At 40.4% G+C, this 27,574-nt stretch overlaps 1 protein-coding gene across 8 annotated transcripts in view; it reads left to right on the forward strand.

The window, feature by feature from the left end:
* NEK1 (NIMA related kinase 1) overlaps positions 1-27,574 on the forward strand; it is an 87,449-nt gene that overhangs the window by 26,685 nt on the left and 33,190 nt on the right. For 4 of the 8 annotated variants that reach the window (XM_025207117.1, XM_006026210.3, XM_025207119.1 and 1 more), the window contains 11 exons: positions 1,110-1,267; positions 9,668-9,727; positions 9,951-10,010; positions 10,159-10,206; positions 10,336-10,410; positions 13,199-13,377; positions 13,459-13,590; positions 17,429-17,531; positions 23,719-23,802; positions 24,318-24,401; positions 26,694-26,771. In XM_025207117.1, the coding sequence (XP_025062902.1) occupies positions 1,110-1,267; positions 9,668-9,727; positions 9,951-10,010; positions 10,159-10,206; positions 10,336-10,410; positions 13,199-13,377; positions 13,459-13,590; positions 17,429-17,531; positions 23,719-23,802; positions 24,318-24,401; positions 26,694-26,771 (1,061 nt within the window). The remainder of the gene's footprint in view (positions 1-1,109; positions 1,268-9,667; positions 9,728-9,950; positions 10,011-10,158; positions 10,207-10,335; positions 10,411-13,198; positions 13,378-13,458; positions 13,591-17,428; positions 17,532-23,718; positions 23,803-24,317; positions 24,402-26,693; positions 26,772-27,574) is intronic. The other 4 variants (XM_025207121.1, XM_025207122.1, XM_025207120.1 and 1 more) reach the window with 4 other exon arrangements.

A 27,574-nucleotide genomic window follows, 5' to 3' on the forward strand; every position in this document is an offset into this window, starting at 1 on the left:
CCCCCCCAATCTGGTAAGGGATAGGAATTAATTTTGTAATGAACTGAAATTTTTTTTATTTAAAACAAGACAATATAACTTCAAGTTTGCTATTTTTATAAGTTAGTGGAACATCTTTTGTAGCTTTAGAAAAGGATTTTATTTTTCAGAGAGGATATTGGTTCACTTCTAGAATCCACAAATGAGAAGCATTACTTAGTCCTTAAGAATAAAGAGAGAGACTACTAAGAAACTTTGGATACAAATTTTTTCATTTCCATGATTTATGCAGAAGATTCTAAAGTGGAAGTGTTGCAGATATTGGAATTTTGTCATGGTGCCAAATGCAGAGTTTGAGAGATCTGTATATGAGTACGTGCTTGGGTGTTTTGAAGGTGTATACAGGGGTGTAGGTTGTAGCCGTGTTGGTCTCGGGACATAGGCAGACAAGGTTCTTTGGCTATAAAATTTTTTCCAACTATTTAAGTTGGTCTAATAAAATATACCATATTAACCCAAAGAACCTTGAAGGTGTATAGAGATTTGCACACTGTCTGAAGTAAAATATTAGCATGTTTCAAAATTGATTGTATTTTATGATCAGTCAAAATGACTTGGTTCTGATATTTCAAAAGAGTAGTCTAGCATATGGTAATTAGTTACTAATTAATAAAGAGAGCAAAGTAAATGATGATCTTTCATCATTGTATCTGGCTTGTTTGAAAACCTTTGGAATAAATTTTCAGAATTTTAAATGGTAAGGTGGGGGGAAAATTCGTTCAGTGCTAAACAAGAAAAACTTGTTTTGGAGGCTCTTGGATACATGCAAAGCTTTTTCCTTCTCTGATTCTGGGAAGATAGAGATTGACTTCTTTTTAAAAAAAAAAAAAATGCATCTCAGTTGGAAAGAAGAATGCTTTTTTTGGTACTTGGCTACTAGAATTAAGAAAGAGCAAGGATGAATTGGCCCCTTCTTTCCTTATCAAAAAAACCCCACAATAACACAAATGACACAGGTCAGGTAATTTGAGAGAGATGGAGCTCTATGCCATGCTAGTCAAAGAAGGCCAGCTCCATAAAAGTTGAACTCTGTTTATAAACAATTCATAACTTTATCCCATTTTGCCTAGGAAAAAGACCAGCCCAAGGACAAATCTTGGCTTCTGCTGCGCCAGCTCAGAAAATTACCAAACCTGCTGCAAAATATGGAGTGCCTTTAATAATCAAGAAATCTTGTGATGCACCTAAGAGATATTATGAAAAAAAGCCACTGGTTAAATGTAGGCAGGTAAGGGTATATCTGATGGCAATAATTAAGATGCATTCATTTTCAGGTTTTTTTTAAGTACTTGAACTTTGAGGCATAACTCCACTACAAACTTTGGTACTTGGCTAATGGTAATTTGATTCTGGCACTGTAGTGAAACACACTATGCTGTTCTACATAGGCAAACAGAAGCATTGTAACAGTCCATCCCCATGCAGAAGTAGTGTGGCTACAACTGCCATGTGCTATAAACAGGCTTATTAACACTACCAATTAGACCACCAGTGCTGCAGGAATGAAGTTATGCTGCTTTCAGTTGTGAAAATCCATAGCTTGAAGATAGAAGCCCAATGTGTTTTGAAGGTTCCATCGGTTGACATGAATTTACTGTATTTATTACTATTTCTTCTCATAACATCTTTTGTACTGACATGTGTATATAAGCTGGAAGTTATTTTCTTTTAGATGAAGCAAGCTAGTTATTCAACTTGTAAAGATGTTGATGAAATTTTGGAGACTGCCATCATTTGTTAAGTGTTGTTACTGTTAAATTGGTTGTGACTTCTGTCTGCGCACAAAAGCAAGATCAATTAAAGCATACAACCTTGGGAGTACTATACTTCAAAAGTGCAAACTTGCACTTCACCCTATACTGCAGTTTTCCTGCTCTAACAAAACTATAATACCAGATGGGGGCATTTATACATGTGCTCTGTAAGCCACTCTAATTAAAATGCCTGCAGCATCACATGTATTCAGCATCCATGCTTCAAAATGGCAGTTGGGACACATTAACTAAAGCTTATTCCACAAGCTTTAGTTAAAGCACCCCTGCCGCCATTTTGAAATGCAGGGACTTTGAATACATATCACATGGAGGCTGCTGGAGCACACTAATTAGTATGCTCCAGTAGACTTGGTAATTGGCACGCATTGGAGCGGAGCTGCATCACAAGTATAGGTACCCTGAGATTTGAAACCCAGGTTTCCCCGTTGTCAGATCTGCCACCAACCTGCTGTGGGACCTGATCAGCCATTTTCCTTGTTTTTGTACCTAAAAATGGGATAATTTTACAACTTTATTTGTAAAGCATTTTTAGATCTCCTGATCACCATGAATTTGAGTTATGTGAAAATATGGTTATTTTTGGATAGTTCTCTTTTTAATATCTTGGAGGTTTCTGGTGCATTTTTTTTGTCTTGTTCTACAGTTTTCACCAACTCAAATTCATGGTGATCATTGGCTTACATATTTAATTTGATTCCTTGTGGGATGGCCAATCTAAGGCATGCCTGCCAAAAGTGACATGGACAGCCTCTGTGTGTGCCATGAGGCAAATCAGGAGGGGTTTCAGGGAGTACAGCTGCAGATGGGACAAGGAATAGAAAGCAGAGCAGGAGATCAGGCAGGGGGAGGGGATTAGAGTGGGTGGGACTTTGTGGCATGCCTGCCCAAAAGGTTGGCTTCCACTGGAATGCACAATTTATGCTCCACAGCACAGTGTACTTTTCAGAGACTACATTTATGTGGAGAGTCGTACAGAAGTAGGGCTAGAAGGGACCTCCAGAGGTCACGTAGTCCAACCCCCTGCCCGAGGCAGGATCATTCCCATAAAAATCATAATCTAAACTCTGTATAAGCTCACTGTCAGCCCTGCCGCAACACAGACCTAACACTGTAACCTGCCACAGCAGCCAGTGTCTTGCTTCTATGAAATATTATCAACGTATGTTCAAGAGGTCCTTGGTAGAGGGCCACACCCCCTGATAGAGGAAGGCAAAAACCCCCACAGTCCATACCAATCTACCCATGGGGTAAAATTCCTTTCTGATCCCAAATATGGTGATTGGCCTGACCCTGAGCGGAAGGGCAAGACTGTCTAGACAGGAACCTCTGGCTTTGCTTCCATCAGGAGCATTGGCACATCCCAGTCAAAGTCCCCAACTTGACTATAGCCAACACTCGATACCTGTGAGGAAGGCTTAAACACTGACACACAGCAGAAAAGTTCTGAGGGGGAGGAAAGGGCAGGGGCAACCAGCAAAGCCTAGAAGCATGGAAAATGCCCATGGTAGAACATAGGTGTAGCAATGCCTAAATCATCCTCAACCAGTGGCTGTCCAATGAGAGACGTAACAAAACTGTAGCAGTAAACACTTATACAGTTGAAAGGTTGAGTTACTTTTTTTTTTTTTTAAATAAAGAGAAATTATGCATTTTTGAAAGGCATACCAGTGAATTATTGGTGAATTAAAATTTTATTGCATGTCTGAATCACTAGTGGAATTTTTTTATCTTAGTAGCATACTGTGGAAAGCGTAGAAAGAATATAAATGTGTAGTTAGAGGAGATGACTGGCATGAAGGTATGGCCTTCACTCTTTTAACTACACTGAGTCATTCAAGGCTGAGATCATATGTACAGTAAAAGCCCTGTTATCTGACATTTTACCCTGCACTGTTGCTGCTCCACCTACAGGCGCTGCCACCCCCCTTCATTCCTTGTCCGGCTGGAAGCCCCTGTGCCTCAGGTAACCAGCATTTTTAGCTTACCGGCACCCCCCAGCCCCCCTATTTCTCACTCATGCCAGGAAACAGGGCTTTTACTGTATCACAAGGATAGGTTGGTGCAACTCATCTGAATAAGATAGATGGTAGCACCCATTGAGCACAGTCCCCATCAGCACTGACTTTCAGGTCTTGGTGAATCTACTGAATGCATTTCAATTTCTTCTTCACTCCCACAGCTGAACTGTACTTTTCTTTTACATTTCCAATGATTCCCGTTTCTTTGCCAGCTTTAAATTAGAGGTGCACTGATATATTGGTCACATATTGGATCAGCACTGATAAAAGGAAAATTAACATGATCAGCAATCGACTTTTTTTGACTGGTGTAGCTAATTAATGTCACTGATAAATGCTGTGTGCATGCGCACAGCTGCAGCACACACCTGGCCAGGATTGCAGCCCTGCAGCTTGGAGAGCAACCTCCTGCCAGTAAGTCTGGGGGGGTGGGGAAGGGGAATGGGGAGGCAGATCAAGGCCCACATGATGAGGGAGAGAGTGTGTGGGATGGGCAGGGGCAGGTGCTGTCCAATCAGGGCGGTGAATGCGATCCCAGGAGCGGGATGGAGCCACAGGTGGCTTGTCTGGGGAGTGGAGGGGCACGGCTCCCCACCACTGTACACACCCCTGGATTTGTGAATGGGGCAAAGGCAGGGCTAGAGGCCAGGGGCTGCACCAGCCTCTTCCTGACTGGGCGGGGGCCTGGGTCAGGGCTGCACTCAGGGCAGACAGTGGCACTGGGAAGGGTGGCTATGGAGAATTTTGGGGTTGCTGTTGCCCACCTCATAGCCGCCCCTCCCAGTGCTGCCACTACCCTCCCTCAGCTCAGGCCCAACCCAGGCCCTGCTTTCCCCACTGCGAAGAACCAGGTGCAGCCCCTGGCCCTGAGCCTGCAGTGGGCAGCCTTTCCTCTCCCCATGCACAAATCCTGAATCACACATGACCCTCATGCCTCCCTTGGGGCTGTGTGCAGTGACAGGGAGCCGCCTCCTGGACTAGCTGCCTGTGGCTCTGCCCTGCCCATGGGGGTCACATTCACTGCCCTGGCTGGGTAATACCTGTCTCTGCCCCACTGCTTCCCTCACCATGGAGGCCTGTCCCTGCCCCATCCTCCATGCCCCTTTTCCACAGACTTACCAGCAGGGAGCTGCTCTCCAAACTGCTGAGCTGCATATTGGCTATCAGATCAGCATTGGCCAATATGGTTGGTTAATAATCAGCCCTCGGTATCAGCCAAAAATTCTTTATTGATGCACCTCTACCTTAAATATCTGGCAAACATCACGAAACAGGTCTTCAAGCAGTTCACCCAGAATCCCTCTGTCGACCCCTCTCTCAGCCTGTCACCTATGATTAGTGTGGCCCTGCCCTCCATGAGGAGGAGCCTGACCAGGTTGCCCTATGACTTACCTGCATATAAGTTTTTGGAGGATCCCAGGAGTCATGACAAGACCACCCGGTTAGCACGTGTATCCTTTTGCGGAAATGGGGTGGGATGCATCAGGAATACACGCACACAAACTAAGCAGTGCTGAGCTGTGGGGTAACCATGGTGTGAAATGTTGTTGACTCTGCTGGGGTGCAGCCTAATGAACTAGATCATAAATCATGAGCCTTTGGATTAATATCATGCACTGTTTGTACTATACATAAGTAGCCAAAATGCTACTTAAAAGTGAGTTTATTTACCTGTGTTAAATCTTACAGCAGTTTAAAAAAAGGTAAAATGCATCAATTCTGGATGAAGTAATAGATCTATAGGTACTTGCAGCAGGTCCAGGTCCCAGAAACAGCTGTGACACCCCCTGATGGCCTGGCAATCCCTGCCCTTCAGTTTTTGGGCTTCACCCTTTTCCTTGCATTCTTCACCCTTTTTTTGATGCTCTTTTGGTTTGAAAAGAGGTGGGAGGCTGCTCACAAGGACTATGAGTCCCTGGCCCTGGTTCCACCTTTGTGTCACTGAGTTCCTGGCTTTGTCTCTGACCTTCTTGGCAATAGACTTCTCAATCTAGGCACTCCTTCACAGTTGCCACCTGTTAGTGCTGTAAGCCCAGCCCCTAGCAGAGTTCAAGCAGTCACATGCCCCTCAAGCACCCTGGGACCTCCACCCTTCTTTGCTATTCCCAACCTGGTCCTCTAGTGTAAACTGCAAGCAAAAGTAAGCCCCTAGGCTATATCTGAAACTATAAACACTGTAGCTGCATAACACAGCTGAGTTCTTTTGCAAACTTACAGGCCTTATGGCATGCAGATTCCAGTCATTTATTCAGCATAGTCCTGTCAGTACAGAGTTCCTTCCCTGGCAGCTAGCAGAGCCAGACTACCCTCTGGCTCTGGCCCTGGGCATATATACTGCCTAAGCCTTGCTTCTTCTGGTCATGTGGTTTCCTAGCCTCCCACAGGTGTTTCTACTTTAGTCTGGCTGTCCTCCATACTGGCATACAGCTGCTAGGCTAGATGATGCGGCTGTGCCTCAGCTACACAAGGCTGGCTTTGTCCCCTGGTACTGTTGCATAGCTCCCAGCTCTGCAATAGGTGCTCTGCTGTCTTGGACTAATAATCCATAGCCTGTTTTGTGCATTGTCCTTGGATTTTGTTTCTAAACAGATTTAGTTGGCTACTTTATTTTAAATGTTAATATTCAAATACCTAATACAACCTGCACAGTAGTTTGTCAAATATTACAGGTTTCCCTCGGTGTGTTTTTTTTTGGTGCGGCTTCTTTATATGCAAATTTGCTCTTATGCAATGAGCATATTTAGACCCATAACTCATTATATATGAGGTAAATTCACTCTTATGTGATCAGCAGAGCCCCCCTGCCTCCCCCTCCCCCCAAACAGGTAAGTCTGTTGAGGGGAGGGCAAAGGGCCATGGCCCCACTCACCCCAGCCCCGGCTGCAGCGGCACCAGCCGCTCCTGGGGCCCGCTGCCTGCCCCGCTCCGGGGCCCAGCTGCCTGCAGCCTCTGGGCTGCACCATGCCCCGAACCCCCCAGGGTTCTTTTTCTGTCCCCATGCACCCTAGCTCTTGCTGCAGCTGCCCCGGGAACGGCCGATGCCAGCTCCTTGTAGCCCTGGTGCAGGCAGCTGGTGTCAGCTGCTCCTGGGGCCACTCCAGTACAGGCTGGGGTGAGCACAGACAAGCAGAGCCCCAGGTGGTGCAGGGCAGGGCACTCGCCCCAGCCCTGACTGCAGTGGCCCTGGGAGCTGCTGGTGCCAGCTGCCTGCAGCCACTGGGCTGCACTGTGTTCTGAACTCCCCGGGGCTCTGCCTGTTTCCACTCGCCCCAGCTCCTGCTGCATTGCCCTAAGAGTGGGCAACACTAGCTCCCTGTAGCTGCTGGGCTGCACCGTGCCCTGGTACAGGCAGCTGGTGCCAGCAGCTCCTGGGGCCGCTGCAGTCAGTGCTGGGGTGAGTGCTGTGCCCTGCATTGCCCGGGGCTCTGCTTGTCCACGCTCACTCCAGCCCATGGTGGAGCAGCTGACACCAGCTGCCTGCAGCCGGGCGGCTACAGGGAGCTGACATCGGCTGCTCCCAGGACAGCTGCAGCAGGAGCTGGGGTGACTGGGGACAGGCAAAGCCCTGGGGCGGGGTTTGGCATACGGTGCAGCCCAGTGGCTGCAGGCAGCTGGTGCCAGCAGTTCCGGGGGCCACTGCAGCTGGGGCTGGGGCGAGTGCCGTGCCCTGCACCGCCTGGGGCTCCGCTTGTCTGCATTCACCCCAGCCCACGCTAGAACAGCCCAGGAGCAGCCGACACAGGAACCTATCCCCATTTCTTACATTATAAAGTGGGTTCGCTTTATGCGAATTCGACTTATGCGGCATTCTTCAGGAACGCATGTACTGCATAAATCGAGGGAAACCTGTATTTCCACACATCTTAACCATAGTATAAAAGCTTGGCAGTAAGTGAAGAAAGTAATTTTAGCATAGGCATTTTATTGCCCTACACCAGTGGTGTTCTACCTTGTGACCCCCTGGGTTGGATGAGTGGTGCAGGGCTGATCCATGGACTGGATTCAGCATGGGCTTGGTGCATGAGCCTGGCCGTGTGTGCTGGATCTGAATCTGGGTCTTCAGGGTTCTCCAAGGGTCTGGAAATTTGGCAGCAGGGAAATGGCCATTAATGTTGTCACTGCTCCCCCACCCCCAACCTTTTGGACCTGTGAGGCACTCCATGGGCCAGATGATGTGGCCTTGTGGGCTGGAGGTTGAGCACCACTGCCCTGGAATATTGCGGAGGTGGCTTAATATTACAGAATTAAACATAGCTTGATATCTCTGTTTAAATAATCAGAAGATAATGCTAATACTCCCATCCTTACATTTAAAAGGCAACATGATATTGAGGTGAATGTGGCATTTTCTCTCTCCAATTTTTGAGATTTTTTTTTTTTTTAAAGCCTTTTTGGGAACACAGCATTCACTTGGATTAAGTATTTTATCACCATAGCCACAACAACTAGAAACTTTTTTTTTAATGAAAGCCAAAATCCTGGAGTACAACTGTTCCACTCTAGCTTTCCACAGTGCACAGCCACAGAATTTAAACAATTTCTTCCCCAGTTCTAATACTTAACTCAAAACATTCAGTGAAAGATGCTAAGGGAAGTGTCTGCTTTGTATTTCATCAGTTGTGACCTTCTTGGCAAAGAAGGTGTAATTCTATGCATCAACAAAGAGATTTGGAAAAAACATTAACTTTGACCCAATATGCACAAGTCTAAAAAGAACTAATACACTGGATATCCAAACATCTGGCAGCTGTACCTTTTGCAGGAGAATTCTTGGCATGTTGTGTGCCTCAAAATTTTTTTAATTAATTTTATTTGTATTGCAGCTGTAGCTAGAGGCCAGTAAAATACTAATTTATTCTGTTGTCCTTCTCTCTGTATAGAAGATCTAGCTCTTGAAGAGAGAACTTACTAGTTTCAGTCTCAGAATGATGCATCTTACCTGATCCTCCTCATCAATCTTTTGCTTTACCTGCATTATATTCAGAGGTGTTCAAAATTATACATTGTGGTTTAAATGTGAACACTTTTCTTATTACTATGCAAATTAAGAAATTACTAACATTACATAACTTGTTTTTAATTTGGTATTGTTTGAAAGCACTTGTAATATAAAGCTTGTAGGTAGGATTGCAGTGATTAACACAAACAGCTACCAGCTATACGGTGTGTATATATGTAGAGCAGTGCTTTTTGGCACCAAGGGGTTCCTTGAGATCCATTCAAAGGTGCCACAGGGTGCCATGCAATGTTAGCATTATGTGTAAACATGATTCACAAGATAAACTGAGATATTTCAAATAGGAATCCATAGTATTAAAAGCATTCTGACCTGGTGTGGTATTTGAGTTTTTTGCAGCAGAAAAACTGCTCTGTAATTCTTCTGTAGTCAAAAAATGAGTGAAAACTTAGAACTGGCATTTTTCCAGGGGTCTAAAAAGGGTCTAAAAAGGTTGAAAGTCACTGGTATAGAGGATCAGTGCTGTGATATTCCCAAAGAAAAGAAACTGACTGGAGAGAAAAACATTGTGCGTTTAAAATTAATTTTCTTTTACTAAAGCTCATTCTTTAGAGCCAAATGAAATAATACAAAAGGATGTATGCTGGCTCTGCTAGAATTTTATCATTTTAATTATATTCTTGGAAAATGTATGAAGCAGGGTTGTTAACAGATTACACTGTTTGTAACGGTTTAAATTAATTTAAATTATTTTAAATTATTTTATTATTATAACAGTTTAAATTATTTTTCTGTCATGTCCTCATGTGCTTTCCTTTTTTGGAATCTAGAAAGTACTATGTCCTGTCCTGTCTAATTTGTAGTTTCATTTTATCTAGGCCTATCCAACTCCAATGAAGAAAATGCATCCTGGAGAAGAAAGGAGGAAAATGTTTGAGGTATAAAGAAGCATATCTGCTTATTTTCAATCTCCATGAAAACCAAAACAAGAATGGAGAATTGTTTTTATATCCAAAATAAAACCATCAAACCTTTCCTCCTTATTTCTTCTCTCCGAACACTCTCTAACTTTAATGCCTGTGCCACTGGAGTACTAACTTTCTTGGAAGAAGTTTGAAAGTAACATGCACTAATAAATTCTAATTATGTTCTATTTTTCAGGAAGCTGCAAAGAAGAAAAGATTAGACTTACTAGAGAAGGAAAAACGACAAAGAGACCAGGTAGACAAGAATACCTTAGCTTTTTTGTGTTTGATAGTGATACCTTTATGAAATGTTCCTTTGTGCAGTACCTCGTTTAATTACCTCAGAATATAGAGCAGTCTGATTATTCCAGCTGTTCAAAATGTTTTATTCTTAAAATTTACAGATCAGTTTGCTGAAGGCTGAGCAGATGAGAAGACTGGAGAAGGAAAGGGTAAAATATACCTTGATGTTTCTTTTCAACAATCAAGTTTATTTTTCTTATTATTTATTTATTTTTTTAAAAAGCAGTGGATCCTTGAACATGTGTTTTTCCTTTTTCTTTTTTTTTCCTTTTCTCCAGATGGAACGAATAAACAGAGCCAGGGAACAAGGATGGAGAAATGTGCTTAGTTCAGGTGGAAGTGGTGAAGTTAAGGTTGGCAGCAGAATCAGAAATGTAGCGCAGCCTGTTCTCCCCCTTTTGGTCATCTTCCTTGGCACATTCTTTTTCTGGAAAAGACAGATGCCAGTTTAATTGTGGAACTGTCCCAGTATAAATCTACTGCCAGGCTGTATAACAGATTCCATTTGTATCCTCTGCCTTTTGACAAATTGAGTATACACTGTCCTGTATTTATCAGATTTCTTCATATTCCCTTTCTCTGGCAATAATGTCATCCTTCCTGCTTCTTATTTTTCTTTTCCTACTTCTACCTCAATCCCTTTTCTTGTGCTTAACGTATACATTTAACAACCTCTTTATTCAAATCCCCCCTTAACTTTTTGTTGTGATATTATCACCACAGTGAAAGTGCTCCATTTATTATATTTAAAATATTAAGATTGGCATAATTTCTTTCTTCTGTTCAAGTCTCTGCGAGAGGTAGCTTGACTAATGTATTGTTAGCAAATATTTGTGTGAAGATATTTCATAGGAAAGTTTTTAAGTTGAAGGTAAAGGTTTGCTTTTGTATCTGTTTCTGAAAATGGTAAGGTCCAAAGCTTTCTCTTGCAGGAGTGAATTTACAACTCTGTCTAACCCCTTTGCAGTGATATTTTTGTACATTTGTGGACCTTAACTCCCTCCATGGGAACACAACTGTTGTGGGAATTCATGGTCACAGAGGGGGAGTCTATCTCTAGATAGCTAATCTCATAAAGATAGTTCAGCATTAGCAGAAAAAATGTTGAATTGGTCATCACTCAATGAGAAGCCAGGTAAAAAAAATCAAAATGCTTAAATTGTTATGAACACCAAACCAGTAAGTGGATGGTGGTGTTTTCTACCAGTTAGAGATCTTTCATGTCATATGGTTTCACTGCTAGGTATGGTGAGTTGTATTAACCAAGTTTCTGGAGGAAGAGAGGATACTGTAAATGATATCCAGGTTTTGTATTCCTGTCCTTCAACAAGAACATGAAGAAACCACATGGGCTTGGCTGCATCCCAAATAATAGTTAAGACAATGCTTGTAAGAAATTGCCATATTAATACTGTTACTCTAGATTTCTGCTGTCTTCCAAGAAGCCTGAGCCCCACTAGAGAACTTACAAACTACTTTGAAATGCTTCTCTCATCCTAGCTGTTACTCATTCCAACTTCTTCAAATATAAATGAGTATAAGGTTACAAGTGTCTTGGTGTCAAAATTACTACTATTAAATATATAACATGCTTCATATAAAGTCTGAGAAATTATTTTACAACTTCTCTTAAGAGAATAGCTCAGGCATAATACTATTTCTGCCTCACTAAATACTTATCCTCTTCCTACTCTGTAGCCTTATAATAATTTATATTAGAAACCACATGAGACTCATTGGTACCATCACAATTTGGTGTCTATATTGTATTTTGCAAAAGGGTCATTGATCCAAATAGTCCTGGAAAACTTTGTACTCACAAATTGGTTTGAATGTCTTCTCCAAGGCTATATTTGATGCCACTTCTGTCCATTACAATAGATGACCAGTTTGTCATGTCTTTCACATTTCCACAAATTATTTTAACACAGTCTCTTTAACTAAAAATCCTTTCTTGCACAAAAACAGTGAATTCAGCTGCATGGTATTGGTGGTCTTTGGATCACTTTTTTTTCCTAAGGGTGTCCCTTTATAGATAAACATTTCACTTGGATTTTGTTAAGTTTGTTCCATAAAAAGTGCTTGCATCTCATTTGTAGTAATATAGACTGTCTTTTTATAGACAAAGACAATTTGCGGTCTTGTGCTTGTAAGTTACCTCTATCTAGAACAATACATTAAGTCCCTTGCTTGAATGTTTTGATCTATCTTTCCATTACCAAACAGCCACAGAATGGATTAAGGAAAACTGATATTACCGCTTTTTTTTTTTTTGGAACAATAGAAACTCTTTGGTTGTGAATTTACATTCTAGTGTCAGTTAAGTAGCTTCAGAAACTCAGTCTTGTTTAGATCAATGATCTTAGCACTGTGTTGAAGTAGTTGAATTCATGGTAAATAAATTATACCATATAAAATAAGGATCAACTGCATTTATATCCCATAAATGGTCCATGTACTCTTGTTTCACTGCCATGTAGTACTTGATCACTCTCAATAATGAAAAGGAAGCTTTTTATGCATGTGCTGTGACAACCTTAACATTGTTCTGCCCATTCCTACTTTTGTTTCCATCCCTGGCCATCTCACATAAATCCTGGCAACTATTTATTTTTGTAGCTCGCAACTAACCTTAATGTCATTCCTTGAGTAGGAGTCATCTGAACTTCATAAAGGAACAATCACACTTATGACATTTAAGCAAACTTGATGTACCCTTACCTATTTTTTTTTCTGAGCAAAAAAAGAAAGCTAAAACAGTTGTTCATGTGTATAAGTCCATTCATTCAGTCTGATTATTTATGCTAGCACTTAATCTTTGTTATGCTGTAGCAAGGTTTTAATATACTGTGCAGAACATACCAGCTGTCCCTTCTACCTCATTGTCTTGCCCAACTGCTTCCAGTGTATACCTATTAAACTAATGTGAGAGACTAATAAATAAAATGCGAGTTTTCCACAAAAATAACATTTTTAATTTCTTAATACAGTGCTTTTAAGAAAAGGGCACTTTGAGCATAAGTATTATATTAGAACAAATTGGGAGTTCTGAAGAAAGTTTAAGTTTTAATCTACTAAGGGTAATAGCACTGCCAGGGCTTGTTAGGACCAGGACTTGAGAGTTCTTTCTCTAATTCCCAGGCCCCTTTTTTTGGTGGTGGAGGGGGCGCTGGTCCTACACCGGTGCCTACTCGAGGACCGTATGAACACTACCATGCTATATTTGACCAGATGCAACAGCAAAAAGAAAACCTTCAAGTTGCTGAGGAGCGAGATACCAAATGGAGAGCAGAAATACAAAGTCAAGAACCTATTGAAAGGTACGAGTGCCTTCCATTAGAATTGTATATGCTCTGTTTTAGATGAAAGTAATGTAAGTTACTGTACATATTTATCTGCAGAGAAGCTTCACCTGCAATACATCCAGGAGTTCCTAAGGGGCCTGCAGGTCATCACCATTTACCTGATACTGATGCAGTTAGAAAAAAAATGAAAAGATTGAAGGAGGTGTCTAAACAAGCCAACGCAAACAGGTTGGAGTGTGATAATCCATAAATCTGTCCCTTCGTGTTAGATCTTTGTCCTGTGTCTTTAGTTTTAATACCTATTGACACTTTTCAAGACCATTTTTTATCTATTGAGACTGTTCTGTGTGTACCTGTGTGGGGCCCTCACAGACTACATAATCCTTTTGGAACCAATTGGTGTCTTAGTTCCCACTGAAGGTGGAAAACGTGTTTTTTGCATTTTGTCATCTCTGAGGAGAGCATACCATTGTTATTAGTGTTATATGGATAAAGTCAGTATCAAATCTACCTACTTAAAAGGTTACTTGGTTTTGTGGACTCGGTTTAATGTTTGTAAGCAATTACTAGTAACTGAATTTTAGACACAGAATTTTAAAGATCCTAAATGTAACCTACTGATTCAGTGACAGCCTGGATTAAGTCACAAACCTCTTCTTTTTCATAGTTCAGTTTTCTGTACCTGTTGCCCAGATCCATCCTTCTTCCTTCTTTTCACTGTTTGCCTTACCCTAATTGCTTCCTTGATTCACTACTGTTGAAGTATAACTATAAAACACACTTACCCTACTTCTGTAATGGTTTCTTGAGTTACTCTGACTAAGATGTGTTCTCAGGAGATGGCTTTTTGGGATCAATCTGAGATTGAAAGCATAGTTCTAATATTAGTGACCAGAGATGGGAAGACCCAGGTAACACTGCAAAAATGTGTTTGTCAGAAGTGGGTAGTGTTTTCTGTGTCAATCACAGGCATTTTTAAAAGCAAATTCTTAACTTCAAGCTGAGTAGGAGATTGCAACCATGTTTTTCTCAGAAATTCTGGTACTACCTCAGGTTATTTCTAAACCAGCAAATGGTATCTTACTTGTTAAGTAAAAAGTACGTGAACATAATTAACTAACCTAACTTTCTTTGTCAGTGTAAACAGGGTTATATACTTCTTTTAGTTAAATTAGGGAAGAACCATCCAGAATTGTTTTTTCACCCACTGGCCCCCGCCAAAGCTCTGTGGAAGTAGTAGGAGGAGGAAGAAAGCCCCCTGGCCTTCCTTTATTGTATTAGGGAAAAAATGGCATGTGATCAAATAATTCAAACTGTCATAATGCATGTGTTTAAGAGAGAAAATATAACTTGCACTTGCTTTCTGGCTCCTTAGTTCTAAAATTTACACTAGTATAATATTTTATTGGAATTGGCTTGCGTTACACTTTTATATATTGTTTGTGCTAGAACATGTGGTTTGCTGCATAGTAACCTGGGCCATTTTAGCATAGTTTTAAAAACTTCCTCCTGTACCCAATAAATGTGAGGCTAGGTAGTCCTATTTTGTGTATTACCAGATTTGGTAGATTTAGTTTTCCAACCTACTCTCATTCTGCTCCTAGTCCTGTCTCTATTTTTAAACACAACAAATACATATATAACATATTTTAATTATAGTTTTTTAAATAGCTGGACAGGGTTACATTACTATTAAGTTTTTAAAAGGTATTAAGCCTTGTAGTGTTTAAAAACTATCATTTTAAAAATGTTTGATATGGTTTTAAAATCAAACTTATTTTTCTAGTCTAGAGACTAGAAAACCTAAATACTAACATTGCTTATGATCTATTTTAGTTGATTGTGATCTACAGATCTTGATTTATTCACATGTGTATGTTTATAAATTGGATCATCTTTAGACTTAAACCCTAATATCTTCCCTTAATACAAAAGAATGTGTGAAGTGTTCAGGAGTTTTCTAAAAGCATAAGAGCTTCTTCCTGTAGTGGTATTTGCATTCAAGGTGAACAGTACATTTGGAGGGGGAATGTTTTGGTTTGAATAAGAAACTTGGTTCTAACTGTGGACCTTTTTTGTATTAACTTAAAATAACTATAAGAAGTTCAGAAATCAGTTGTAAACTTTCTTGTTGTACTGCTACATTTAGTGATACAAATACTAAAAATGAAAATTTTCAGCATTCTTTAAAAATAACTCTTGGACTAGAATATTTCAGGCCCAAAGTAAATTTGTGCGCACGCGCGCGCACACACACACACACACACACACCCCCTCTCCCTCCCTCCCCGGGTATTTACAACTTAAAAAATGGGCAAAATCTTTGGGACACTGAGAGATGCATTCCACTCTCTATAACTCTCTTTCCTTTCTTTACCCTTTGACCACTTGAACTGTTTGTCTGACAGAAGCCTGGGTTTTAAACACAGTTAAAGCTCCCTGTAGGATCCACTAAAGCCTGGTGTTTACTTCCAACTCCCCTTTCCCTGTCCCTTTTCACAGACCCTTCTCAATGTGTTCTTATGATAGGAAGCCATCTCTCCTACTGTTAGGGGCTATAAAAGAAGTTCTTTTGCAATGCAGATGAAGAGCTTTTTACAGTAGTTCTTTTCTTTTTAGAACCAGAAAATCAAGGTGACACCTCAAATTGAATTTTAACTCTTTTGTTTGTTAGTTAAAGTTTATCATCGTAGTATAGCTGACAAAATTCTCTGGCTAGTAATAGGGGATTAAGTTCATATTTGTCAATCTTGTGGACCTGTATTTTCACACTATTATGCCTTACTACAGAATATACTCTACTTTTACTTTGTGGTAGGCCAGGAACATTACCAATATAGGATTCTGTTTCTTGGCCTCCTAATGAACCTATGAGCCAAGGCCCTTGCAGTAATGAAGGAGCATAATCCCAAAGAACTGGCTGCTAAAGGTTGATTCGTTTAAACATGTGACAAAACCTCCACGCCATACTATGTGCATTTGGTGTCTTGCGTCTAAAGGTGAAACCCCAGAAAATTAACCGGTTCAGAGTTTAGAGGGTGGAATATATAGAGGCCACTCTGGATTCTATTGCACAGAGCTTACTTTCTTCATGATCAATTCCATTCCCTCTTGGAATCCATGTTGGTGGAGGCCAGCCTGACTTCAACTAGCTATCTTGGGTCACATGGCCTATGCAACACCGCTACTAACAAGAAGGCGCAAATTCTCTCTAGTGTTGGAAAGTGGTCAGTCTACAGGACTGGTGTTTGTTTCCAGAGCAGCTGCTGTTTCTGCACATCTTTCAAGTTTTAAAATATCACAGTAAACAGCCTTAATAGATGCATCTCCGTGTACTACAGTACAGAGGTCCTTTTTTTTTTTTTTTAAACTGTAGCATTCCGAGATGAAACTTTTTTTATTCAGGCATGAACAAGAAGTGCTGGCTTTCTTGCTTCAGCATAGAGCTCATCTTAAGGTCACTGTGTGATGCCTGCCTCATCCCATGGTTGGAAGAAACTCTTATGACTTCTCACCTGTAGTCCTAATTCCATAAGTGGTAACGCAATGGCTCATACTAGCCTCATCCTGTCCAAGGCCCTTCTGGTTCCTCCAGTAGAAGTCAAAATGACCATATATGAAGGGAAAACATTAAAGGTTTTAATTGTCCTTGATTGAAAAGGACAGTTGTTCAAGTAATTAGTTTAATTGCAAAACCAGTATTAGCGGACCTTTTTTTGCAGCTTGCCAGGGTAGATGACTGTACCACCTCTGGGGGAAGTCTGTTCCAAACCATCGGCACTTGACTTGTAAAGAAGTTTTTCCTTATGTCTAGCCTGAAGCAATCTTCAATCAGTTTATGCCCATGATTTCTTGTATTTCCTGGGGGGGCCTTGGTGAATAGATGCTTCCCCAAGCCCTGATGTATGCCCCTGATATACGCTGCCACCAAATCCCCTCTGAGTCTTCTCCAGGCTGAACAGTCCTAAGTCTTGCCTTTCTTCGTGTGCTAGTTCTTGTGTTAGTACACTTATTTTGAATGTCTCATTCTGAAACTTTCAACTTGCTATATGTTGCAATTACTCAGGCAAAAAGGATGGGTAGCTGCAGAAAGAGCAAAACAAGTTGAGGAATTCTGGCAACGAAAGAGGGAAGCTATGCAAAACAAAGCTCGTGCTGAAGGACACATGGTATGGAATTTGTCTTCGTATTTCTTTTACAATTGTAAACTTTTTTTTTTAAGCATACACTAGCTATACTTATTTTAATATTAATAGACTATGACAAAGTGAGAAAAATGTGTTTTTATTTTTAACTTCCTTTGATTCAGTTGTATTGGTAACATGAAAAAATTTTAAAGGTATTTTATTTTTATGATAATCTAATAAAAAGGCTGCATGTTAATGGATGCTGAAGTTATACATTTTAAAACCAAATTGAGAAGTATGTCCATTGATCTTTACCTATTTAATCATAAGAGCTCCCTATGTGTTGTTCACTAGCTTACAGTTACGATGTTTGTCAAATTACTGTACCTCATCCTACACTTCCATGCTTTACAAAACACTGATGAAATTGTACTGGCTATGCTCTAAACATGTTTTAACTCTCATTGTCAGAGTTAAAATTGTCAAAGTTTTGGGGTTTTTTTTTCCCAGTTTTGCATTTTGTTTTGGTTTTTAAATCTTCCTTGAAGGTTGAAAAGTACACACCTTTTTTTCCTGTCCAACTATTCTATTAATTATACATTTAATATTCTTAGGAAGCCCTTTCACCATAGTAAATTTTGATGAAATAATTTTTATACTAGCCAATTGCTTGTCAGGAATGATGGGGGGGAGGGGGGGAGGCGTGTACAGACAGAGTGCCACCACCCTGCGCCGCCACCACTTCCCAGGAAGGAGTCGGGGGAAGAGGGGGGCTTGCCCTCCCGTCCCCCTTGGCCAGCACCCCATGCTGCCTCCAGGGAGCAGGGCTGCGGGGGTGGAGTCACGCCAGAAGCGCTGGCCTCATTCCCCACCCTGCTCCGTCCCCACTGTCACGGCAGTGCGCTGCCACTGCTTCCTGCCCGGAACACTCTTGGAACGCTCGTTTCAATCAGCATTGTGATTGGCTGTCAAGACAACCAGTCAAAGTGCAAATAAAATGTTACAGATAGACAGACTAAGGCTTTTATTATATTAGAATACATAGGATTTTAATTGTTCAGTTGAACTGCTTTGTTGTTTTCCTTAAGATTCATCCATACCACAAAAACACCCTTAACCAGGTGATCCAGTTACAACAATACACAGATGATTCCACAGTAGACTGGGTAGCAAATTGGCTCAAGGGTCACACTCAGAGGGTGGTAGTGGATGGGTCAGTGTCAGCCTGGAAAGATGTGGGCAGTATAATCCCTCAGGGCTCAGTTCTGGGGCTGGTGCTGTTCAACGTCTTCATCAGTGATCTGGATGAGGGGGTGGGAAGTGCCCTGTCCAAATTCACAGATGACACAAAATGACAGGGTGCAGCTAACACTCTGGAGAGGAGGAACCAGATCCAGGCCGACCTAGACAGGCTGGGGAAGTGGGCAGAGAGCAACAGGATGCAATTCAATAAGGACAAGTGCAAGGTGCTGCATCTAGGGAGGAAGAACTGCCATCATGTGTACAGGCTAGGGGGCAACCTTCTCAGCTCCACTGAGGCAGAAGAAGATCTTGGAGTCACTGTTGACTCCAGGATGAACATGAGTCGCCAATGTGATGAGGCAGTTGGTAGAGCCAATCATGCCTTGTTGTGCATCTGTAGGTGCTTCACAAACAGGTCCAGGGAAGTGATTCTCCCTTTCTATGCGGCACTGGTCAGACTACAGCTGGAGTACTGTGTCCAGTTCTGGACACTGCAGTTCAAGCGGGATGCGGACAATCTGGAGAGGGTCCAAAGAAGAGCCACTCGCCTGATTAGAGGCCTGCAGGGAAGGCCCTACAACAGGGGCAGGCAATTATTTCAGGCAGAGGGCCGCTTACTGAGGTTTGGCAAGCCATCGAGGTTCTGCATGACAGGCAGCCAGGGGCAGATAAATATTAATTTTCTAAATTTTTAGGGGCTCCGAGGGCCGGATAGAATGGCCTAGTGGGCTGCATCCAGCCTGCGGGCTGCATTTTGCCCACCCCTGCCCTACAGGGAAAGGCTAAGGGACCTTAACCTCTTCAGCTTCTCCAAGAGAAGGCTGAGAGGGGACTGTACAAATTCATAAGGGGAAAGCAACATGAAGTAGGGACGATCTGTTCACCAGAACACCCCCTGGAATGACAAGCAACAATGGCCATAAGCTACTAAAGAGAAGGTTTAGGCTGGACATTAGGAGAAAGTTCTTCATGGTCAGGGTTGCCAGAATCTGGAATGGGCTCCCAAGGGAGGTGGTGCTCGCCCTATCCTTGGGGGTCTTCAAGAAGAGACTGGACAGGCACCTGGCTGGGATCACATGACCCCAGGGTTGGTGTTTCCTTGCCTGCCAGGGGCAGCGGGTCGGACTAGATGGCCCACTGAGGTCCCTTCTGATTCTAGGACTCTATGAATAATATTGACTCTTGGGTGTGCTGGAATTGGTTATAGTTGTCAGGTTGACAAGAGTGTTGAAACTGGATCCTATTACTTGGGTGTATTTACTTATAGAGCACTGTGGAGTGACCACCTTTTTCTGTAGGGCTAATTTCACTTCCAGTAATCATATGTGAAAAATCTGCACCCTCACATTCAAGCATCTAAGAATCCTGACAGGCTTTATTCAGTGCATATATCTTAAAATATAAGTTGCCATCTTTCAAACAAAATCTCTTGAAATAGGAGATTGCTTTGCTAACACACATGCTTTCATTTAGTGGAAAGTTTATCTCCATTTCATTCATGGTTAAGTTGTTGCTTACCTTGGGATAAGAGTAGATAGACTAAAGTTATAACGGAGCAGCTGATTCATACTCCTAAAAGACAAGTCATCTCCTTATCCCCAACATATTATAGTGTTGTAATCATTTATGTGTAAAACTCCCTAAATCTGCTAGAGCCTGTATCTAACATCTTTTAGACCCAGGGAGGGTAAAATACAGCCCATAGGCCAGATCCTGCCCACCAAGGTATTTTGTCTGGCCTACAGCAGGTCCCTTGGCCCTACCCAACCCAGTGTAGCTGGCAGCCTGGGTCATCCCACTGCCCCGAATTTCCTGGCAGCCCCAGTGGTGGCTCTTTCCAGCTGCTGCTCCTGACCCTGCCACAGGTTGCAGCTCTGCCCCAGGCTCTATCCCCATACTATTACCACCCTGCAATTATAATCCCAGCCCTGGTCCTGCCTGCCCATCCCACTTCCAGATGCAGCTCCCCACTCAGCCACAGCCCCATTCCAGCTGCCTAGCCTCATGTGGGGGCCACTTAGGGAATTCTTTTTGGTGGTGGAGGGGTGCTGAAGACTTGGCCTGTGACAGCTCACTTAAACTTCTTAAGTGGCCTTCTGGCCAAAATAGTTGCCTGCTCAGATTTTAGACCCAATACCTTCAGTCAAGTATTACCCAGGGAAAATTACATTGCAAGTTGATGTATATGGGAATTTGAAATGGTTGAGCCTCTGCAGCTTAGACCTCTAAATTTCTGTCAGTGGGTACATCTAACTCAGTTAGTGTGTGGAGTTCTCTTTGGCACTTATGGCTGGACCTTACAGATTTACAAGTTGATTACTGACCTTGAAGTAATAGATCTGGGTTATTTAGCTCAACTAATGAAAATGTATGCATGAGATAGATTAACAGTGTAAAAGTTATTTAAATTAGAAAGCAGGAAACCTTGATTTCAATCATCAATTTTTAATCTTGTTTTATATTATGCTACTTTTTTTTTCTCTCTCTTAAAGAGAGGTGAATTATGATTTATCAGTAACCATTAAGACTGATAAATTAGCCCTTACATTTAAATTTGATTTCTTTTCTTGTGATCCAGGGCATACATCATATTCATGCACTTATCGAACAGTTTCATGCTTTATACATGTAACTGGATTCTTAGTTTTTACATGTATTTTATTAGAAAAATGGTAATTCATCTGTTTTTTCCACCAGTTATTTGTGTCAAGGTTCATTTTGCATAAAGATCGATATTTAATTATTGCACAAAAGCAGTATTCAAAATGAATGAATAAATAAAACTACCTTAAAATGTGCCACGTAGATAAAAATACTCTAAACGTTTTTGTCATTTAAAGCTGATTTATTAAACAAATGAAATATCTATTATGAGGAAATTATAAGTAATTGTTCCTGGCTACCAGGTCCTTCATGATTTTTGAACTAGTACATTGAAACTTTTTTACATCTAGCTTTATTCATAGATTAGGAGAAGGTAGCATTCTTTCTTAATTTTTTCAGTTTTCAACTGGATTGGACCCACGGACTAGCCCTGGATTCTGGGTCTAGCACATCATGGAGTGGGTGCCCTGTGCAGCACAGTCCTGCTCTGGCCACTTCAGGGCCATGTCACACGTAGCAGCCACTCTCTCTCTCTCTCCAGGACGTGAGCTGGAGGAGGTGCTGCACGTGGTGAGCAGAAGCTGTCCAGTGCCCCCCACATGCTGCCTGTGGGTCAACTCCAAGAGGCCGTCCAGTGCACCCCACATGCTGCCTGTGGGTCAACTCCAAGACCCACAGGCAACACCAGGTGTTAAGTGCTAATGTTCCACTGGCCAAATTTGGCCCGCGGGCTATATCTTTGACATCTGTGAAATAAAGGAAGTATTCTCTGCCCTTGCAGAAGAGGCTGCTTTTGTCAAAAGCTGCTTTTAGCTCTTCAACAAGTTCTTGTTCCTTACTTAGTTCTACTAGTTCTGTGATTTGACTTATTTTTAATTTCAGCAAAAATACACTGTTAAGTATTAATTTTTATTTAAAATACTTGTGTGCAATAAGTGTAGGCCTTAATGCACATTATTCACCATCTTAATTTACATTCTTTTAAAAAAAAGTGTTACATTTAAACCATATTTTATTTAAACTAAAATGTTTCTTATAACTGAATTTCCTATTCACTCTTCTTAATCTTCTAGATTCCAAGGGGCCATGTTTGATTCCGTCTACTAATGTCCCACTCCAGAACATTTCTTTACAGATGCTTCCATTTTATTTTAAATTTTTGTTTAGAAAAATGAAACACTATACAATAAATTGTCTGCCCTTTCCAATAAGAATTATAATTTTTCTTTTTAAGTTGTAGAAGTCAAAGTAACTTTGACAAACATTAGTTTTTAATAGTGTATATGTTTTGGTAGCAGGAGAATGAGGTTGAGCCTTAATATTTTTATAAACTTTCATGATTTTAATTAGTGGGGTTTTTTTAATTCAACTGTTCTTAAACACCTTCTCTCAAAACTTGTCCAACTTTGGCACTGTCTAAATAAAGTATTACTATGCTGGGTCTTGATCTGTTGAAGATCTAGTAATTTAACTTATAAACAAGATTGGTAAGTTCTCCAAACTTGAAGTTGAAGTGGTATTCATTGGAGATATGTCTATGCCAGCCAGGCCATTTAACTATAATATTGGTCACATTTACTCTTCAAAACATCTGGCTCCCTTTACACAATTTTGACTCCTTTCTAATTTAAAGCATCACAATGTATTTGATTTAGCTTTTGTTAATTCTAGTAGAATCAGTGTAAAAAGCAGATTTTGTTATACTTTTTTCTATCATTGTGTTTGCAAATATGAAAACAAACATTTTAATTGGAGTCAGTGCTTTAGTAAACTAAATCAAGAAGTGTTTGTTATTTTTAATATTCATTTTGCATGTAAACATTTTGATGTGCAGGACAGCAAAACATGGTCTTAGCGTTCACTTTGCAGTGTACATCAGTGTAATACATTCATGCTGTGATAAGTATTTTAGAGCAGTTTGTTAATAGTTTAACAAATACTCATTGAAATATTAGCATCTAATATTTTATGTTTATAAGAGTTAAAATAATTATGTATTCTAAACTTGTTAAAAAACGCATTGGCATTAATTGGAACGCCAACTATGTGCTACAATTATACGTTAAATCAAAAAAAAAAAGTACTCAGTCGCCCAGAATTTGCAGTCCAAAATACGAAAGACTAGATTCACTGGGAGACCAAAAGAAGTTCAGTTTGAATGAGAAAAATATTTATTAGAATGTTCTTGAGCTTTCTCTTTGATTACTCAACCATTTTAAATATTACTGTAAAACATTTCTTGTAAACAAAAGGTTTGTCAGTGAAGTTTGTAAGAGCTGCATTCATGTTTCATATAAGAACTTTAATCCAGTTGTTATTGGATAAGATAGAAAATGTTATAGCCCCAGCCATTCTTAAATTTGATACATTAAATGGTGAACAGGGTACACTACAAAACGTGGCAGCTATCTATGGAGGCAGGTCCAATTCTGCAAGAGGAAGGAAATCCAGAAACAAGGAGGAAGAGGTATGCTTGCCGCATGTTTGCCACCTTCATCACACAAATAGCATCACTTGACTTTGACTCTTCCTTGTTTTCCTGCATGGTTTGTATGTAAAACTCGAAAAAGGGCTTCATAGATTCCCCAGGGATATTGGATCCAATCCTAGATTTTAGTATTTAATAATTGTACAAAATACCTACCAAAAGAGTTTTATCTCAAAATATTAATTTACATTTGCTTGTTAAACAGAATGTATACCATCAAAAAAAAAATTACCACTCCCCTACCCTAACCCCATTATATTGCATATATCTACTAGTTCCTTTAATTCTACCAATGTTATGGTAATTTAGTATTAAGGAACCTAAATTTCGTTTTTTTAATTCTATTAAAGAAAAAAATATAGAATTTCTTTTAGAAATAAATAATAAGTTAGCAGTATTTTTCCTTTATTTCATTTTTTGATTCATTTTTTTTTTTTGTACATGTAATATGCTGGTATCCTTCTTATTTGAGACTTGCTTCCTTTGTTTTCTAGGAGTATTTGGCAAGATTAAGGCAGATTAGGCTTCAAAACTTCAATGAACGTCAACAAATTAAAGCAAAACTTCGTGGAGAAAAGGTTGGTTGAAAAATAACACCAAGGCTTTCAGGAGTTGTCAGTGAAAGATGTTCCCTGATATGGCTAATTAAAAATTCTTCTGGTAGATATATAATTGCTTATAAAATACTGTTAGGGTGCATTTCCTGTGTTCAACCTCTATAGATAATCATTTCTTTTTCATAAGATATAAACAAAAATAAATTTAGCACTTGAGCGGAGTGAGTACAAAAACTTTCCTGTTTTAGAAAAATAGAAACATGCAAATGAGAGAGAAAAAAAACGGTCCTAGACGACCAAAAAAACCCTTTTAAATTGCAATTGCTAAAGCAGCACAAAACAGCTAAATTTGCATTTCTTGCGGATGCCCAGTACCTCCAGCTCCATGTTGCCCACTCATGCATATCCTGCAGCTTGGCCCCTTCCTGGCCATGTGCCTCATAGTGTATGCACAACCACCACCACCATGGAACCTGGCCAAGGCTCCGGAGCCTATTGCAGCTATTTGCAGCCTCCTGGCTGCCTGCCATAGTTGGCCCAGGCTCTGGGCAGCTGCAGCTCTGGCATGCGTGCCAGGAGTTGCCAGCCCCTGCTTTATATAATTCATATTGAGTATAAATAACTTTTGAGTTTAAAAACAAAACTGTGTATATGTGTGGTGGAGGGGAGGATTTTCAAAATTAAAATCAACTTCTTCAAAGTTTTTTAAGTTAAGTTAACTTGTTCTGAAACCCCCTTTTCTCAGAATTCATTTGAGTGGCCTTTGGCTTTGCACCTAGTGCAGTGTGACCTTAATCTTAATTAATAGCATGAATTCTGAACTAACAAACTTTCCCCCACTAAATTATCAGTACTTCACTGTCTTCCTCGGTATATTTGCAGTTTTTATATCGTGTTCTTTTACACTATAAGTCTTTAAAAGTGTCATCAATAGATAAAAGCGGTAATTGATGTTTTTAAACTGATTTTAATTGAGGGCTGGAGCAGAACTTTCTTACATTAAATGTTTGCAGCCCAGTCTCTGGGGACTTTCAAGAGGTGTCTTTGTTCTATTAAAGATTTATATTATATTGAGATAGAAATATACTTTAGTGCTGGTGCATATGTTTTTCTGATTGGAAAGTGTTAATTATACAAGTATAAAAACTACCAGTAGTGATGTGCACCTTTTTGCTTTTGCTGGCTGTTGTCTGTTTGGAACTGGGGGCTTATTCCTTTAAAATATATATAACTCTGGAAAAATCCATGGAAAAGAATTGTATTATAAAAGAAACTGCCAATGCAAAGCTGAGGTTGTGCAGTTTGAGCTTTCAATCCTACCTTTTATATTTGTTAATCTCATCTCTGGGGAACATGCATTAGGATACTTCCTTCATTTAGATGTGCTCTCTTGAGTGGTCATACCAGATTCTGGAAGGTGCTAGCCAGTTGTAACTCGCATAATAGAACCTTAATAAGCAACGCCTGTCAGCACAATCTTACTTCCCCTTCCTATTCTTATCCTCCTTTTTACTGAATATACCATAGGCAATGCTGTAAGAGTGTGTAGGACAACCCTTGCTTCCTTTCATCTGGCAGTAGTAACAGATCAGGAAAGGGAAGATCAGGAAGTGCTCGGTGCTTTAAACCCTTTTATCTTACTGCTTATCTCCAATAGGCAACCATTAATCCTCTGGATCAGCATTTCCCAACCAGTGTGCAGTGGCGCACTGGTGTGCCGCATAACTTTGGGCTAAAGCCACGCCCTCTGCTGGCTAGAGCCATGCCCCCCCAACTGCTGCTGCCATGGACAGACAGATAGAGTGGGGTCATGGATCCAGCCATCTGTGCGCCATGTTCGCCCCCTTCCGCTGCCGCTGCGGGCTCTTTGGGACAAATTCTAAATCCTACAAGTTATCAGGATCTATCAGTTATCAGGACTCATGGTAGAGGTGATATTTTTTATTAGACCAACTAGATTTTTGCCAAAAAAATTCTTTAATTGCAAGGTTTGAGGCACAAACCCTTCATCTGGCTTTGGAGAAAAAATTGTAAAAGTTTTTTCCTGGGTATAAATGAAAGCTCATATTTCATAAGAGAGTTGAAGGTATGGTAAAATCTCATTTGGAACAGTTCACTTTAGATGCAGATTAGGCTCAGAGAAAAGTTGGAATAGTCTGTTTACCTTGAAGTTGTTTGGTGATCATACAAACAAATAAAGTTAAGATGCTCTTTAGTTCAACCAGAAAGACGATAATTCTTTCTGGCCTTCATCTGATGAACCTGTCAGCCAACATTGATTTGCTCATTCTTCAAGGAACTCTTATTTTGTAGAATGATTCTGGCAGTTCTGACGGACAAGAAACAAGTGAAGAAGCAGAATTGAGACTCAAGAAAATTGAAGCACTGAAGGTAATTGAAAAACATTACAGTAAATTATTTAAAAAACATGTATTTCATATTCTCTTATCTGAACTGATTTGGGCCATGAAGAGGCATTCAGTTTCTCCTGGGACAGTCACTACTTTCAAGAGAAACCATGAGTGTAGAGATGTTCCTGCTTTTTCTCCCAAAACAAAAAATGGCCACTCCAAGAAAAAAAAAACCTGGGAATATATAGGGATAAATCAATCCTGGGAGAGTTTGTTCTGTGAGAGCAAATGTCTGTACAACTTACTGGGCTAAAGGCACATAGTGGCCTTATTTTAAAATTAGTCATTTTCCATCTGCAGTAGTTGTTTCATTGTAATGTTTTTGATACTTCCATAAGTAAATATAGGTAATACACTAAATATTAGTACATATTTTCCTGTATCAAAATATGTATTTCCTACAAATATGCACAATGAATAGTTCTCAGACTCATTAATCTCAGCTGAAATGAATCATTCAAATTCATTCTTTCAGTACAGACATTGTTTGATGCTGTTTGCAGAAGATGGAGCCATAAACGCTTTATATTATATTGCAGTGTCAAAGCTGTTAAAGTTATCTATCCCTTAAATACTAAAACCCATTTTGGTCATGTTATGATCTGTTTAAAATGAAATTCATTTTGACTGACTCTTCTCTCATGTTTGTCTTGGCCCTGAAGACAATTTGTTATAAGCAAGATGGATTGGAGTTGATGTGGGAAAGAAAGGAGAAAGAGTGCACCATGACTACTTCATTTATTTTTGTTAGTTTTATATTAACTAAGTAAGGGCAGGGAAAGA

Source organism: Alligator sinensis, unplaced genomic scaffold (assembly GCF_000455745.1).
Source record: "Alligator sinensis unplaced genomic scaffold, ASM45574v1 scaffold512_2, whole genome shotgun sequence".
In the NCBI taxonomy this organism is placed as follows: Eukaryota; Metazoa; Chordata; order Crocodylia; family Alligatoridae; genus Alligator; species Alligator sinensis.